General features: G+C 42.6%; 1 protein-coding gene across 1 annotated transcript in view; it reads right to left on the bottom strand.

The window, feature by feature from the left end:
- Positions 1 to 16060, bottom strand: part of SORL1 (sortilin related receptor 1) — a 79749-nt gene extending 63689 nt beyond the window's left edge. Inside the window, exons 1-8 of the mRNA XM_072113499.1 lie at positions 15825 to 16060; positions 7597 to 7713; positions 7287 to 7409; positions 4152 to 4313; positions 3616 to 3683; positions 2928 to 3108; positions 878 to 979; positions 37 to 203 (exon numbers count right to left, since the gene is read on the bottom strand). Coding sequence (XP_071969600.1) covers positions 37 to 203; positions 878 to 979; positions 2928 to 3108; positions 3616 to 3683; positions 4152 to 4313; positions 7287 to 7409; positions 7597 to 7713; positions 15825 to 16025 — 1121 coding nt within the window. The 5' untranslated portion in view covers positions 16026 to 16060. The remainder of the gene's footprint in view (positions 1 to 36; positions 204 to 877; positions 980 to 2927; positions 3109 to 3615; positions 3684 to 4151; positions 4314 to 7286; positions 7410 to 7596; positions 7714 to 15824) is intronic.
- Between the last annotated feature and the right edge of the window lie 1683 nt (positions 16061 to 17743).

Here is a 17743-nt window from a genome sequence, read left to right as displayed (position 1 = left end):
AAAGAGAGCACAATACAGACATATGGGTGCTGGTACCTGACAAGAGTTTCCTTCCCGCCTCCAGGATTAAAATACATGATGCTCTCTAGGGAGAGAGAGAAGCGCAGACCTTCGACTTCTGATATATACAGGTTTGTTACATTATTGCTGTGCCTGACACATGCAAAAACCTGATCCTCTGAGACATCAGCGATGTAAAATTCCTGAAGAGGAAAGAAGATGACATTCCCTTCAATTTTATAAGAAAATCAATCTCAGTCTAACAACAGTGACTGGACTATCAAATATTCGGGCTACCAAAATTGCTAAAAATCAAAATTATGAAGTCTGCAGTTAATTATTACACAAAATCCATGTACAGGCAATCCCCGGGTTACGTACAAGATAGGGTCCAGAGGTTTGTTCTTATATTCTCTATATTCTATATGTTCTATATTTTATAATTGTAGATCCAGACAAAACATTTTTTTGTCCCAATGACAATTGGAGTTAAAACAATTTTTGCTGTAATGGGACCAAGGATTATCAATAAAGCTTCATTACAGACACCTTACAGCTGGTTATTGCAATCTGGGACTATAGTAAAGCATTCAGAAAGCTTCAACAGAGGTCAGAGGGGTCTGTCTGTAACTATGGGTTGTCTGTAAGTCGGGTGTCCTTAAGTAGGGGACTGCCTGTAATTTCCTCATGGTTGTCACTGCTCAGTCTATTGATCCTTAATCTGTGAAATTTTGGTTCTAATCCAGTATAATATTGCCAGATTATACACCTACATGGATTATTGAAATATCAGATTAAAGATATACAGTGCAAACCACAAGGAGCTGCTGTCCATACTGTCGGGATCATATGCAGCAGTGACAAAGAGATGACTCACCGTTACTGGATGTCTGGTTATAAACTGTGCCGACTGCATCGATTTGCGGTTGTAGGACACCCATAGCTGCACCGAGGACTGGTCCTTACTGCCCAACAAATGCTGCAACAAGAAAGGGAAAGAAATGGTAGACACGAGCACATTAACATTAACTTTGTTCCTACATATAGGGAACATAAAGAGATAAATCACAATTGACCGTTTTAAATTGCACTAGTCCGAGCTGCAGTCATAATAGTGTAGACAGTAGTCCCCAATATAGTGTCACACATATACATACATATATCTGCAGAATATTGTTTTATTTTACATATGATAAAAGGAGGTAACTTAGATCACTGATAGTACACAAGAATTGGGGAGCAGTGAGAACAGCTACAAGTACTTACCACTCCCCAGTCCTATCCTGCCGCCAGCTCCTCTATACACTGTGTCCTGTATACAGGACTAAATACTGGCATCTGTATTAGGACCCAGTGGAGGGCAGCGCCGGGTGCAGAGTGGTATTTGGGTTGTACTGCATTATTTGGCTGGTTCTGCTGGGGAATTATTTTGTACTTCTGTCCAGAAGTATTTGTCACCAAATACCATAGTGGAGATTTGTCCTATCATAACTAGGGTAGTATTTGGTGTCTATAGTGATAATTGCTACTTCTGCACTTAAAAGTTGAAACTTATGCTAATATGGCCCTCAGAAAAAGCTTGTGCACTCCCGATCTAGATACATGTGGGAAACACATAATACAGAATAAAGATGTATCAGATTTTGGGGAATAAAATTAGTTCTACTACGTACAAGAGAGGTAGAGGTGGAAGCTAGTACAAAAACATGCTGCAGCAAGAAAGTCAATAAAGATATTCAGGATGCGGTCTCTGAAACCAGAGGGATTTCCTTATGCAGCATTAAAACTGGATCTGTATTATAGGAGTGCATTATAGAATTCGCCTACATATACAGCTTTCTGTATAAATTATAACATGTTTGCATAACGCAACAGCAAATACAGTGTAATGTTTAACAGAAGCCACTTCCTCATTATTCAAAAGGTCAAGGCTGCACGCAGGGAACTAGTATAATGTTGGAGTTAATAGAATTCAAGAACATTTCTCACATGGAACTACATGCATGTAGATATCAGCCATTTCAGCCTTACCCTGTGTCTCTAGAGCATCAATCAATAACCTACCACTGCATATTTCCAATTCTTGTAGTGGAATAAATATTTATTTGACCAATCTTTAGCTGCAATAAACTGGGTTTTCCAAGTTAGATACTGATTAAAAAAAACCCTTTAAAACCAGGGACACACAGGTTAGGCCCATTGTGAAATTCAGCACTTTTAGTTGCAATTTTCTCTGCAGTTGGCCAGGCTTTTAACCTCTGCATTGTATTAATCAGCAAAATCTGAGGTTTTAAGCCTGCAGCACAACCTAAAAATCCATGCAAATTACAAGAGTATGAAAGGGATGTATGTGGCTGCAATATTAAACGCACAAATCCATGCAACTTCAGTAGAACCACATTCACATGTATCATGCTAGTAAAATTGCTGCAGGTTAGCTGCAGTGGAATAGCCGGCGGCTAGCTTGCTGCATTTTTTTGCACCAACATAATAGATGGGATTCCCAACTGCATACTGCAAAAAGTACAGAAATCAGGCAATACAAAGCAAAAGTTGAACACAACTGCCTCATCAAGGGTTCCTCCTGCTGTCTGTAATTCTCTTCCATCACTGGCCTCAAAAGGGGTTTTCTCACAAACTAAAGTTAGGCCCTAACCACGGGATAGGGCCTAACTTGCTGATCAGTGGGGGTCTCAGTGCCGATTCCCCCCCTCCCCGGATCGCAAAAACGAGGCCCTGCAGTCCGACCGCGCTTGACCGTTCTTCTCCATTAATCTCCATGGAGCTGACGGAAATTGCCGAGCACCGCGATCGGCAATCTCCATCAGCTCCATAGCAGTCTGCTTCATTAGTCTGACGGACCGTAGAGGGGACCATCGAAGAGGCGAGGGGTTAAAACATATATATATTTTTTTTATTATTCCTACCATGGTCTTCGTGGCAAACATGTAGTTCTCCCTGAGCTGGAATCCATCCACATTCTCGATAATCAGCTCCGTGTTGTCACGAGACTGGAAATAATCTGTGCTGCGTAGGACAGTAGAAGTTCCCCTGGGCTCATGGCGCTCCACATAAACAGTATTTGGTTTGTCAAGGGGAGCAAAGCCCCTGGGTTGAAACAAAGAAAATAAAAGGATAACAACAGAATAACTTGAATGCATGAACTGATTGCTAGGGGAGTTTTCTATAATCTTGTCCACTAAGGCTTATAGCCCACAAGCGAGCATGATGCATCGTAAGATTCCTTACGCATGGGAAATAGGCCTAAACATGTGACTACTGGTTGATTGGATCAATGTTACCTGTAGCCATATCATAAAGCATAAAACAGAACCAATTCTGGACAGCCTCTCTAATTCCACCCTCACATATCAATTTTTGTAACAATTGAAAAATCCATGTTCATAAACAGGGTTATGCAGGAAGTTGGACAAATATTAAAGCAAAAAGAATGTAGATTTTTTTTTAGATTTAACTTTTTTTATGTTATGTAACAAAAGAGTATTTAGGGCTGTAGCCAAAAAGGAATCTGCCTACCTAACATTTGATTTACCAGGCAAGTGACTAACACCACTAAGATATTGAATATCTCCAAATTGTTGTTGCAGGACTTACCAGTAGAAGGACTTGACATGCTCTTGAATCATTATCCATGTCTGCCCAAAATCTTCAGATTTCCATAGCTGAAAAAGAAGAGACATTTAGGCTTTTTTTAGCGCAGATGTCCATACAGTAATGTGCATACAGTGCATGACTTTTTCGCATGGGTCACATGATCCGCCAGACCCATACCTTTTAGGGTGAAAAATACAGTGAAAGGTACTAGTAAAGCACAATACACTGTTAAAGTTCAGAAAAGAGCTGTGGGTTTGTTTGTGGCAAACAGAGTAGCTTTGCCAAATTTATTCCACTCTACCGCTGTGCTTTACAGATAATATAAGGGGTTCATGCTGATATACTGTTTTTGCCATAATGTGCAGTGGCACATTTGGTGAAAACTCCAACATCTCTACCTTGGTCTCATAGACTTGTGGTTTATCATCTACAGATAAAAGTGTGATTGTCTGCAAAATTAATAATAAGTTTTCTATGAGCCTCTAATAATTCAGAATACCTGGTAATCCAGCAATGGTTAAGTAATCACACCGTACCGGTTTGTTTGGGTGCAGCTTGTCATATCCCAGCACCAGGTTAGTATCATTGCTGTGCAGGAGGAGATCAGATGGTTTAAATGGAATTGAAAAACCATTCACAGTAAGGCAAAAATCTGTTGTGATCCACAGGTAGTTGGCATCTGCATCAACAAAGATGTACTGAAATACAAGAAAAAATTAATTAAAAGCCAAATTAATCATCAGTACTGCGTTTTCTAATAGTCAGGTTACATGTACCACCTTCACCAAGCTCCACAGATAATATAGTGCCAAGGACAAGTATCACACTGTGCAATACTCCCAGAGGCCATTGTCACCACTGGCAAAAATACTGCAGTGATTGCTGTAAATAGATCATAATGACTAAGACTTTGCTTCCACACATAACTGCATAGTGTAATGTAGAAGAATATTGGTTCCCTTACAGGTGATCAAGTTTTCTGGTTTTATTTAAACATACGGTAGCTTGATCACTGTTAAATTATGAAACATCTACAAAAGTGCATGAAACATGCACATGATAAACCCTGTCCGCACCCACATTTGGACCTCTTATTATCCTCCATCACTAAAACAATAATGAAGGTCTGATAGATCTGTTAAAATGAACTTATTAGATTTGGTTAGTGTTCATTTTTTAAACAGAATATTGGACAAGAGCTGCAGTGCCATTTTTTCCATATCAAATAACGCAAGCATTGTATAAGTTGTTTAAATAGACTCATGGGACTGAAATCATTGGACAGTTTTACATATTTCCATTAGATTTCTGTCATTATCATTTTAGTGACAGATTATTCTAGCAGAGGTCCAAATGCAGGTGTGAACTTGCCCTTAGCTGCTTATTAAAATGTGAATTAAGGAGATAAGGGAGCGAAGTAGAAGTGTGAAACTGGCCTACCAGATCCCAAAGGTGAAGCAGGCAACATAACAGGCTGCTAAGAGGGTCCCTGCATTAGTATGGCATGCTGTAGTCCACTAGAGCAGGCTGGAGCGGACAAACAGACTGCTGCAGTCCAGGAGGCTCTTACCAGGTTTTACCCCAATAAACTACTGCTCCCTCGGGTAGGGTATAAAATTTCCTTTCTAGAATTCCTTCTTTCATGTGAAATCTCATCCACTTACCTATAAATCTCCTGCAAAATCAGGAAAATATGACTCTTCTCACTTTCACATGACATGGGTCAAGTTTAGTTGCTGCAGGTACAGTGTCACTTGACCAAACAGACACGTGCATAGAGCATTTTGCAGTTCAGCAACACAAAATAGACACTTTCAGAGTCGCAAACAGCACAAAGTACCTAAGCAAATCAGCCTCTGGTCACATCATGTAACGGAACATTTCTCTGGAATAAACCCTTTAATTCTCAGACATTGTAAAGTGCCCTTTGGTGACCTCCCACAGTCATCATCAGTGGATCTATAGCCAATGCAGAGCATAGAGGACAGATTCTCTAAAGAAAAGCTGCATAAATGGGGATGGTAGTGAAACAGCTGCTCAAACTACAAAAAGAGGAGGAAAATGAAAAAAAGAAATGAAAACTAAAATAAAAGCCAGAAGACCTGAAAACAGGTTGTGTCTACCTCCCAGATACACAAAGCTAAAACTGGTCTAATCTCTGTGGAGGGAGTTTTTATGCTAGTTATTGCCTCCGTATGGCTAGACCTATACCCATGGTATACCCTTTACCTTATCAATCCCCTGCCACTGCCTTGCCAACACTTCCCATGTCTCCAGTCTCTATTTACTCGGCTCTTACAACAACATGTTGACACTGACGAAACGACTATGGTGCAGCAGTCACATGTTGTGTTAGCAGAACACCATCTGTACTGGGTGAACAGGTGACATCAAAGCGACAGGAGAACAAGAAGTGGAACATGAACTCAAGCAAAGTCCTTTTATAGGAAAGGACAGCCATTTTGTAACCACAAATTACGCCATTTTATTTTAAGGTGTTTGTAATGAGTGGGGGCAAGATATCAGGTAATTCACCAATATACATCTATTAATAGTTCTGCATTGCTTTCTTGATATGTAAAGTGAACCAGGCCCCTAGTTCAGAAATGCCTTTTACCTCATCAGCAGCCATTCCTGTCCATACAATGGCTAAAGATGCAGAATCAAGTGTTCCTGAACGTCATGACCAGTCAGTGCATGCTCTACCTTCCAGGACCTTATGAAAGTATTCAATCTCATTACTGTCATGGGAGACTAGAGGCGGACTTCACCCTTTAAAACTTACCCTGTCAATGCCCTAGTTCAGGGAGAGGTGAGGGAGAGTGCAATGACCAAATCTGTAGTGGGCTAATGTCTAGAAGATAGAACATGAACACTAATGACCAGGAAAGGATGAGGTAAAGGGTGTTTGTAAACCATGGTGCCTTCTCAGTTTTTTACATAACATTCTATATACAGTTTATCCACTGGAAAATCTTATCAGTATATGGTAGGATCAGACAGACAACCTAGGGCTAAAGTAGTAAAAAAAAAAAAAAAAAAAATTGTAAAAATAAAAACTAAAAATTCAAACCACCCCCTTTCACTAGAAGTCATAAAAATATAAAACAGTAAAAATCATAAACAAATTAGGTATCGCCGGGACCGAAAATGCCCGATCTATAAAAATATAATAACATTTTTTCACTGCGTTTATCCCCTGTAACAGAAAATAGTGCCCGCTCTGGAAAATGCCACTTTGCCATTTTTTTGTACAGGAGGTTTTAATTTTTGTAAATGTATGAAAACATTATAAAACCTATACAAATGTGTTATCCCCGTGAATGTACAGACTCAAAGAATGAAGTAGACATGTCATTTGGGGGGCACGGTGAAAGCCGTAAAAAAAAAATACAAGCCCACAAGAAAATGGCACGAATGCGTTTTTTCATCATTTTCACTGCATTCTGAATTTTTTTCCCGCTTCCCAGTACACAGCATAAAATATTCAATACCATCACTATAAATTGCCATTTGTTATGCAGAAAACAAGCCATCACACAGCTCTTTTCATGGAAAAATAAAAAAGTTACTGATTTTTGAAGGTGGGAGTGAAAAATGAAAACGCAAAAAAGAAAAAGTGCCTGGTCCTTAAGGAGTTAACCATGAGGGTGGAAAAGCTGCATTATTACCCTCTTATTGTCGACAGGGCTGTGGAAGAACTGAGCCACAGTGGGAACGCTGTCGCTGGATGGATATCGGAACTTCTCTGATATTTTTTTGAAGTTTTTTCCATAGTCATAAGACACGTAGACCTGAAAAAAATGAAAAAATATGCAATGATATTTAAGGGAAAGTTTAAAGGGAAACTCCAACTTTATTTTTATAAAAAAGGGGAGCTCCTGTGAGTGGAGATACAGAGCACGACAGGGGCAGCCCACTACGACAAAGAATTGAAATAATAAAATCCTCTAACAACAAAAAGACTCTGTGCCTACTCACATTGCTGCTTTTGGTGCCTAGAGATCCCAGGCTGTCTCTGGTGAGGCCAACAATGACATTGCTTCTCTCTCCGGCCCAGTGGACGACAATCTGGTTGTGAGAGTCATTGAGACTAACCTAAAACGTAAGAAAAAGAATGAATACAATCCACATACATTTATAACAGTTCAGGACCCATTTGTGCTTTTATTTCTCAAGGTTTTAAAATCGGCCATGAAAAACGTGTTGTCCATTTTTAATGACCAATTTTCATCAGTCTGGTATCAGTGTTTCATGGATCCTCATAAACTATATTCTGTGTGTGTAAAAATGTTCTGACTAGGCCATTTTCTACTTATTAATGGATTGGGCACATCATCCGGGGACACAGATACATTAAAAACGATTGAATTTAATAAAGCCTTGTGCCCTCTATTCTAAAAAACAGACGATGGATGGATTTAGGATTACATTAGAGTGCAACAGGCAAATCAAGTAAGTGAAAGTCACAGAACATGATGGAACAGATCTATAAAACAGCTGATAATATACACCACATGACATCATAGTTGTGGGAGTGACTGCAGTGCAAAGCCGCTATAAATCCAGACCCTAGTCACAAGCCTCTCACTCAGCCAAACCAGTTCCCTACACTGCACTAATGAGAATCAATCAGGTCTAAACAGTGCTGTCTACAGTTGGGAGTCTTCTGGAATAGATATACTGGTCATAAGGCCTCTTGTAGGTCATGCTTGATGTCAAGGGAGCTGCCTTACCAGGTAGCTAAAAGAGACGTGGTTTTCCTCATCTCATCCAGGAAACTTTGCATATTTTCCCATAGAGCAATAAAAGCAATAGACAGAAGGATGTATCATGTACTGCAAACTGCAAAACCAGTCAGGAACTGTAGCCGAAGACAACAGTAGCATTCTGTGAAATCTGCCGCGAAAAACACTTCACACAAGTGATAATTTTTTCCTACTGTCAAGGGTGTGGGTGTCAGTTTAAAGACCCACTCTCTATTTCGTCTCCATAGGGAAGGAAATACAATCTATTACTCACATCCGATCACTGGGCTTAAAATTGCAGATACACAAAAAAAAAAAATGCAATGTAAAACAAGAATGACCTGCTCACGACTCGCCCTCAGAGGGAATTTTTAGGACTCTAAGACGCACCTTACCTACAGCAGCACCCCAGATTTGGACATCAAAAAAAGAGGAGAGATATTTGACATCAATTCAAAATTCTCTATTGGTCACACACACATCTCTGCAAAAGTGTAAAACATCTCTCCTACATTTACTCACATAGACAGTTCTGCTACTTTAGCACGTAAAGCCCTGGTACATGCCTCTCCGGTGGGCCGACATGTGCAGGCATACGTTCTTGTGCATTAAGCCTTATAGTTAAAAAAAAATATATGGTATATTTATAAAGTCACAAGGCTGTATTTCCAGGAGTGGATTCTACAGAAAAATATTTGCCCACTCATGTGCCATTGACCTCAATAAAGGCTGCCCAAGCCATAGGAATAAGACCTGATTGGAGGTTGGCTCATCTACGAGCGGTGGAACCCACTGTGTTTGTACGAGCCCATAGAAATGAATTTATCCATGTGCTATCCGATGATTCAAAAACAACTTGTGTGTGCACGAGGCCAAAGGCTTATACTAATACTGGCCGTACCAAACTCCTGAATGGAACTTTTGCCAAGCAAGATTAGATATTTGGTATTCTGGAAAATCCGGAGCGCACTGTTAGCACTGAAAAAGACATAAGAGAGACAGAAATCTTGAACATGAAAAGACGAGGAGGAAGGTCCTTTTAGTTACAATCTCCATTGAAAATATTGTGACAGCTTCTTCCTCATTATTATTCTGGGGACGTGCATTGGGACTGGTTGCTATGGGTGGCAAAGAGTTATCTTATAGACTAAGGATAGAAAACAAATATGGCACCTCATACCACTAAACCAACATCTAGTGGTAAAAACCCTTGGGAAGTTATATAAGCTAATGATGGGTAATCAATCAGCTGCTCCTGAATGGCAAAAATATGCCTAGATATGCACACAGTGTATGAGGTAATGTAGGATACAGACAATGATGGCTTAAGTGGGTACTTGCGGCGCCCCACTATCCTGATTACAGGGGTTCCTTTTGGCCAGAAACTCCTCTTTCTACATAAAATCCCTTTAGTGTTGACCAGCAGTGATTCTCATTTACAGCATAGTCCATGTGATATATACGGATCCCATCCACATGCAGAGATACCAATAGAGAGTGGAGGCTTGGTTCCGATGGAGGTGTAAATTAGCACTGCGGATTCAAGCAGCAGAATTCAGCCATATGCAATACAAGAGTTTAATAGCGACCTCATTCACGGAAAACCATTCCACAGCAAACCCACTTCACAGATCACTTTGTTTAATATCAAAAACATCCCATTTTAAAGTCTTCTGGAAAGAGGTGAATACATTTTGTTCTCAGCACTGTGTGGACAATACTGCCACTGCTTAGTTATGGAACGAGCAGTGTAGCAGTGGGGCTGCAGGCGGTGAAGGTTGGCTACACGGAGAGGACATGGGGAGGGGGGCAAGTGCAGATAATGGCGCAGAGCTCAGGGACGCTTCTCCAGGCGCTGGTTTCTAGGTGACTGAACCTGTGATTAGCTTGTTGTTTGCTTGATATGAGATTACGTAGGTTCATTGCTGCACACAGGAGGCTCTACCTGAGAGCAGGGCTGACATCTGACCTCTTTCCTGTCACACAAAGAACGTGATGTTTCTTCAAATGTTTATTATAGGAGCACGAGGTTCGCACTGTGCATCTTCCCTATACATAGCCAAAGTAAGAATTTGTAGATCATTTCATCCTGAGCTCCCTCGTTAGCTCCAAAATGAAGACTGACACATCTCAAAAATTCACAATACCATCTGCTCTACCAACTTAGAGCCACTATCAGTTGTGCCTGCCAATCTGGCAAGAAAGGTCTCAGCACCCAATATACATGACCTCTGACCTTTCTCATACGCTGCAAAGATTTAAAGGGGCTTTCTTGTCATATTATGGGTGAGTGGTAAGGTCATGGCAGTTCTGGTGTGAATACACACTAGCAGATAGGCTGTGAAGTGGGACATGGATTACTACCTAGTCTGGGGCTGATGGTTTGGGGACACAATGGTTAACAGGGGGTAATATGAGCAGTATTTTTTGCTATAGCATCAGCACTATATTTTGGAATGAGATAAACTGCCCTTCCACCTATGGTTAGAGGCTTAAACTACAAGCACTAGAAAATATATAGAACTAGGCATTACAATTATTTTTAAACCAACATGAGGAGAGAAAAAGAACTGGACAGCACATCCACACATGATACAATGATCTACTGCCGCTAGGCTACATTATATAATGAACTCGAGGTTCTTAGTTACATTTTGATCAAATTGTATAAGCCCACCAACCACTTCAAGGTGACCTCTTTTTGGTGGGTCCCTACGCTATTGTGTGCGGCATCACATGGCATCCACCACCGCCGGCAGAGACCAAGACCTGGTTGCCCCCCAGCACCCGTACTGGCAGGCATAGCCCCCATGGCTCCAGGCCCAGGTCCCCACCAGCACCGCACCACAGAAGCAGCGGACTCCATTCAATACCGCACCATGTGAACAGGAAAAAGGCTCACCATGTGTGAACAGGTATTGAATACTCACTGTTCCACGTAGTCTCAGGCACTAGCTGAGAAGAAGTAGGCGGCCCAGTTCTTTTTCTCTCCTCATGTTGGTTTAGTATATTCTATCCCTTCATTTATTTTGTTTTTCGCCTGGTACCAGCACTCTGCCCCATTCGACCCAGGTGCTTTTAAATTAGCAGGAGACTGCATATAGGGGGCCGCTTACTTCTTCTCAGCTAGTGCCTGAGACTACATGGAACAGTGAGTACTCAACACCTGTTCACACATGGTGAGCCTTTTTCCTGTTCACACGGTGCGGTATTGCATGGCGTCCGCCGCTTCTGTCGTGTGGTGCTGGTGGGGACCTGGGCCTGGAGCCATGGGGCCTATGCCTGCCAGTACGGGTGCTGGGGGGGCAACCAGGTCTTGGTCCCTGCCGGCGCTGTGCTGCGGCGGTGGTGGACGCCATGTGATGCCGCACACAATAGCGTAGGGACCCACCAAAAAGAGGTCACCTTGAAGTGGTTGGTGGGCTTATACAATCTGATCAAAATGTAACTAAGAACCTCGAGTTCGTTATATAATGTAGCATAGCGGCAGTAGATCATTGTATCATGTGTGGATGTGCGGTCCAGTTCTTTTTCTCTCCTCATGTTGATTACAATTATTTCTCCCTTTACGACACCTCCAGGCTAAGTTAGAGTGGAGTGGGCCGGCGTAGGGCACAGGCTTGCTGGAAATAGCGAAATTCTACATCACAAGTAACACAAATTCAATACAGCATATGATAAATGTCCTCCACAGAATATACATTGGCTCTAGTACATGCTGTTATACACTGTGCAAGGAGCACTCCCCCCCTCCCACTGTGTGCTGAAACTTTCTTCTGCAGTGAGAGAACATCAGGCTGAGGGAGGAAGAGACCGTGTAACAGCCTGTGAAGCTGCAACACTGAGGGTCTCTGGTAAAGCACCCCAGAGTACGTCCTGATTGTAGAAGAAAAAAGGTCACAGATAACAAATATAAGAAGATTACCACGGTCATGATGCCTAGATTGAACATGCAGTTGTTATGAGGTGTTTACATCCAGATGCTGATAAGCTTTACTGGACTGAACACTGAAGTGAATTTCAGTCTGTGCTCACAGTCCAAATGAGTTTCTCTTTTTGTCTTCTGGTAAGCAGCCATGAATCTGCATGAGGCTACATACACACAGATATGGTTTGTGTCTGCATGCTATTACTTTTATAACTGATGTCACATTGACACATAGTGGGAGATTTATCATCTGGTTTCTGAGGTAAAACTGTTATAGTTGCCCATGGAAATCAATCAGAGCTCAGCTTTAATTTTATAACCCGCTGTGGAAAAAGGAGAGGTAATGCCGATGTCAGCCACCAATGGATGTAATCTACGCAACAAGTGCAAAAGTTTTAGAAGCAGTTACTGTGCCTGGTACAAGGAGGCTGAAGGAAGGAGCTTGTGGGTACAAGCTGACCCACTTGGCATCAATGAAAAGAGTCTGGAGATGCCAAAAACTGGGTCTAAGAAAGAACAGCAGACCTCAGAGATGTCAGACAGCAGGAAGAAAATCCTATTCTAAACAGTTTACACGACTGCTTATGCATTGTGTATTAACCCATGCTGTATTACATGCCAGAGCTGCTGCGGGTGCAATCACAGTGTACAAACATTACCTATCCCGTACTGATTACAAGTAACATCATACAGTACACTCCAGAGCGCCACTCACTATTCTAATGGTGGAGTCCCTGTGCACAAAGAATTGAATTTGTACTAATCATGAGTAACATCCTGTAACTGCACTAGCTATTCTGCTCTTTGTGACCCGAAAACAGCCAGAATGTTTACGTACAGACACTTAGAGGACCTGTCACCAGATTTTGACCACCGTGAGTAACAATGCCTTCTGACAAAGGGTTACAAGTCCTCCCCATATCACCTAAAATTATCTGCCAGTGAGGCTCTGTATCTTAATTACAAATGTGTTTCTGATATGCAAATTAGCTTTTCTGACTCACATCTGGTATCTGCAACTCTTCTCTCTACCAGGCTGGCAGTGGACCGGGTGCGGTCGTGACTGATACACGGAGCAATGGAATCCACAGCCTTGTGCATAAGCCTTTAGAAATGAATGCATGTTAATGTGCATGTAGCCTAAGCCTGTGTAGGGGGGAGAGAATCATTGCATCTTGCGCACCATCTCCTATTGTTCTACCTGTAAATATTCCAGCCCTCACTTCTGACTTTCTATTCCTGAATGATTTCAGGATGAACAGAGCTTTGTGGGAGGACAAATTAAATAGTGAATGGTAAGATGGCCATTGTCAGTAACAGTGTTGCATCTGTTCTACGGGGGTAGCTGCAGTATCTTCACATTACTCCAGAATGTCATCCCAGGACAAGAAATGTCAAACGCTAAAACATAAGAGGTGGCAGCAGCACCAAGCAGACATAATAGAATTTTCTCAGCAGTATAATTCAATGTCGCCGCTCTCAGCCCTTCCCTATAAAAATCAATAAATGGTTTATAATAAAAAGGCACAAGAGGCCGGGATGAAGCTGCAGATTCCATCCCAGGGGTCATATCAAACTATATGGGAAAAGAAACACATAAAAACCTGTAGGTTACTTGCCATCACTTATAAGCTATGGTGGGACTTGGGGGTCAAATAGTTAACCCATTCCAAGAGTATAATGGGAAACCAAAGTATCCAACCGCAAATAGAGAGGTTCAATATCAGATACCCCTTGTCTGCCCCACGGTGGGGTAGGAGATACAGGAGCAACTGGTAGAGCATATCTTTCAGTACAGGCAGTCCCCGGGTTACGTACTAGATAGGGTCCAGAGGTTTGTTCTTAAGTTTGTCCCAGTGACAATTGGAGTTTAAACATTTTTTGCTGTGATCTTCATTACATACATCTTATAGCTGATTATTGCAATCTGGGACTATAGTAAAGCATTCGGAAAGCTTCACCAAAGGTCAGAGGGGTCTGTCTGTAACTATGGGTTGTCTGTAAGTCGGTTGTCCTTAAGTAGGGGACTGCCTGTAATATAAATAAAGGTAGAATCATGCAGTATAAGGTACATAGCATATATGGTAGAGGATAAAGAACCAAGCAGCAAATAGGTAAAAATACAGGTAACAGTTCATAGATTAAGAATAAAGCTTGTTTACATTGCAGTATATAGAAATCGGAGGCGGTATACAGGGACAGACAGAAAAATTAGGTGCAGAGGATATATTCATAGTCTATAGAGGCGGAATACAAAAGCAAGAATTAGTATACAAAATAGTATATTAGCATATTAGTGGAGTCGCCGGATACAGATACAGGGGTAGGCGGCATATAGAGGTAGTAGAGAAGAATAGAGTGAGGAGGGTGCAGTATATGAGGAAGATTTACCAGAAGCATCTACAAAACGGTTCTAGTGACTTGTGGCAACCAAACAGTATTAATAGTTCTGAGGGAAAATGAAAGCTGAGCAACCATAACAGTTGTGCTCTCACACACCATTGATAAGTATCTGCACAGAGCAGCTAGGGCAGATTTTAGTTTAAGTGTACACACACAGAAAAGTATACTGAGAAGGAGGGCAGTTTTTTTTTACCGTTTTTAGAACCATTTTGATCTTAGATGCTTCTGGTAAATCTTCCTCATATACTGCACCCTCCTCTGCGGGTAGTAGACAGGGAAAGAGGGCAGAGCAGGAGGGCAGTGCAGCCGGGCAGTATGCAGAGCAGGAGGGCAGTGCAGCCGGGCAGTATAGCCGGGCAGTATGCAGAGCAGGAGGGCAGTGCAGCCGGGCAGTATGCAGAGCAGGAGGGCAGTGCAGCCGGGCAGTATGCAGAGCAGGAGGGCAGTGCAGCCGGGCAGTATGCAGAGCAGGAGGGCAGTGCAGCCGGGCAGTATGCAGAGCAGGAGGGCAGTGCAGCCGGGCAGTATGCAGAGCAGGAGGGCAGTGCAGCCGGGCAGTATGCAGAGCAGGAGGGCAGTGCAGCCGGGCAGTAAACAGAGGAGGGCAGTATAGCCGGGCAGTATAGCCGGGCAGTATGCAGAGCAGGAGGGCAGTGCACCCGGGCAGTATGCAGAGCAGGAGGGCAGTGCAGCCGGGCAGTATGCAGAGCAGGAGGGCAGTGCAGCCGGGCAGTATGCAGAGCAGGAGGGCAGTGCAGCCGGGCAGTATGCAGAGCAGGAGGGCAGTGCAGCCGGGCAGTATGCAGAGCAGGAGGGCAGTGCAGCCGGGCAGTATGCAGAGCAGGAGGGCAGTGCAGCCGGGCAGTATGCAGAGCAGGAGGGCAGTGCAGCCGGGCAGTAAACAGAGGAGGGCAGTGCGCCTGGGCAGTATACAGAGGATAGCTGTATACAGAGCAGTACAGAGAGAAGGATAGCTGTATACAGAGCAGTGTAAATGAGCTGTAAAGAGCAGTAGAGGTTAGTATATAATAGCAGCTATACATAGCGGCAGCCGTGGACATGCATGTTAGGAGGACGCAGGTGAGCTGAGGCTCCGGGCCAGCCGTCCCCCGGCTCCGTGTTTTCCTCACCTGGCCATAGACCCGCACCGGGTGCTCAGTGCTGGGCTGCGCGCTCCTCCTGCTCCGGGTGTGCTCTCCGCTGCTCCAAGCTCCTGGGTACCGAGCCGTCAGTGTGTGCCCTTCTGCAGCGGCGACCCCCAGCAAAAGCAGCCCCAACCCGGCCACAGACACTGTCCACCGCCGCCTCCTCACCGCCTCACACTCCGCCATCTTCTGACGACACGTGACCCCCCCTCCAATACCGCCGCCTACCGGAGACATGTGACCTACCGGTACCGGTCCCCTACAGCTAGTAGCCAGTCCTGCTTGTGTCTGTCACAACCAGACCTCTTTTACATCCCCTCATTATATCCGATTCATTACATCCTCCTAAACATTTGCTTGTGCATTGCCTTCCCAATGTATCAGTCACTACCATGTACACCTCCATACAGCTTCATTAAATTCTACTACAAATACATATGGATAGGTCAATCTCTCCCATATCTCCATGTATCAATTATTCCGCCAAAATATCTCCATGTATCAGTCATTACATCCCCAAAATGCCTCCATGAATCAATCATTACATTCCCTCAATATCTCACTCTATGTATCAGTGAATACATCGTTGCCAAATAAATCCATCTATCAATTACATTCCCACTAAATATGAATGAGGCCCCATATTAAATTCTCTGTTACATTCTTCATTCATCAATCAATTCATTCCTTCCACACATTCCAATCAATATATCAATCAAGTACCGTATCAATCAATGTGGCACATTTACTAAAAACTGTGCAACCAGAACTATGTGCAGTTTGCCTGTGTAGTGTATGAATAGTGTATGAATTATGGTGCCCATTCTTCATGAATCTGGCCTGCCCTGCCTCAACTGAGTGCACAAGTTTTTTTGGTGCACCTTTAACATGAGCTGTGCAACACATCTCTGTTGGAGTTTGCATGTCAAATGTGTCGCATGGTCCAACTGACCACCGTAACGCGTATGTCAATGACGAAATTTGTGTCACGTGAAGAATAGTGCAGCTGCAACCCAAAAGGGTTGCATGCGTCACATATGTGGCGTGGACACTTCTTAACTACCTGTGCAAGCAGTTTACACATGAAAGAATGGCACAAGGTCCATAGTAAATGTACCCCAATATATTCAAGGAAAAAAATATCCAAGTCTTGACCCCAAATATATGGCCATATATCAGTAAGTACATCCCACTACTGTCTCTGTAGATCAGTCAATGGATCAATGAAATATATCAATATATCAGTTATGAACCTCCAAATATCACCATGTATTAGTCATTGCATTACCCCAAATCTATCAATACATCAATCATAAATATCAATGAATACATTCCACCAATATTTCCAAAGATCAGTCAGTACATCTCCCCAATATTTCCATGGATTACTGGTAAATTCTCCATTGATGAATTGTTACGATGCCCCAATATCTTTTTGTGTCAGTCAAAAGTAATGCAAATCCCTTCATATACTAGTCATTAAATCTCCTCCCATACATGTCCATGCGTTACAGGTATGAAATACCCCTATGAATTAATTACATCTCCAAATGTATTTATGTTTCAGTCACTTCGCCCCCATATTTTAAATTAGAAGTTGGATATCCTCCATGGATTAGTGTATTACATCCCCCACAGACCAGCAGTATCCAGACACAGTGATGCATTGTGTGATCACTAATTGACCTATCCTAAAAGGGGGGTTTGTGCCTGAAGCAACCTCAGAATATTTGTCCTGTTAGGGTGTATGGAGCAAGGGCTCACATGGAGCCAAAGCAAAGAAATCTGTAGAGAGTCCCTTTGTAGTGAAGCCTTGCATTACACAGACAGTTCATTAATTTGATTGTTTAATGCCTCCTGGTACCATGTGGTAGAAACTGATTATTTTTTGTCACTTTCCTGTA

Source organism: Engystomops pustulosus, chromosome 6 (genome assembly GCF_040894005.1).
Source record: "Engystomops pustulosus chromosome 6, aEngPut4.maternal, whole genome shotgun sequence".
Lineage (NCBI taxonomy): Eukaryota > Metazoa > Chordata > Amphibia > Anura > Leptodactylidae > Engystomops > Engystomops pustulosus.
The sequence above is the reverse complement of the archived record's forward strand: the minus strand, read 5'-3'. Positions and strand labels throughout refer to the sequence as shown.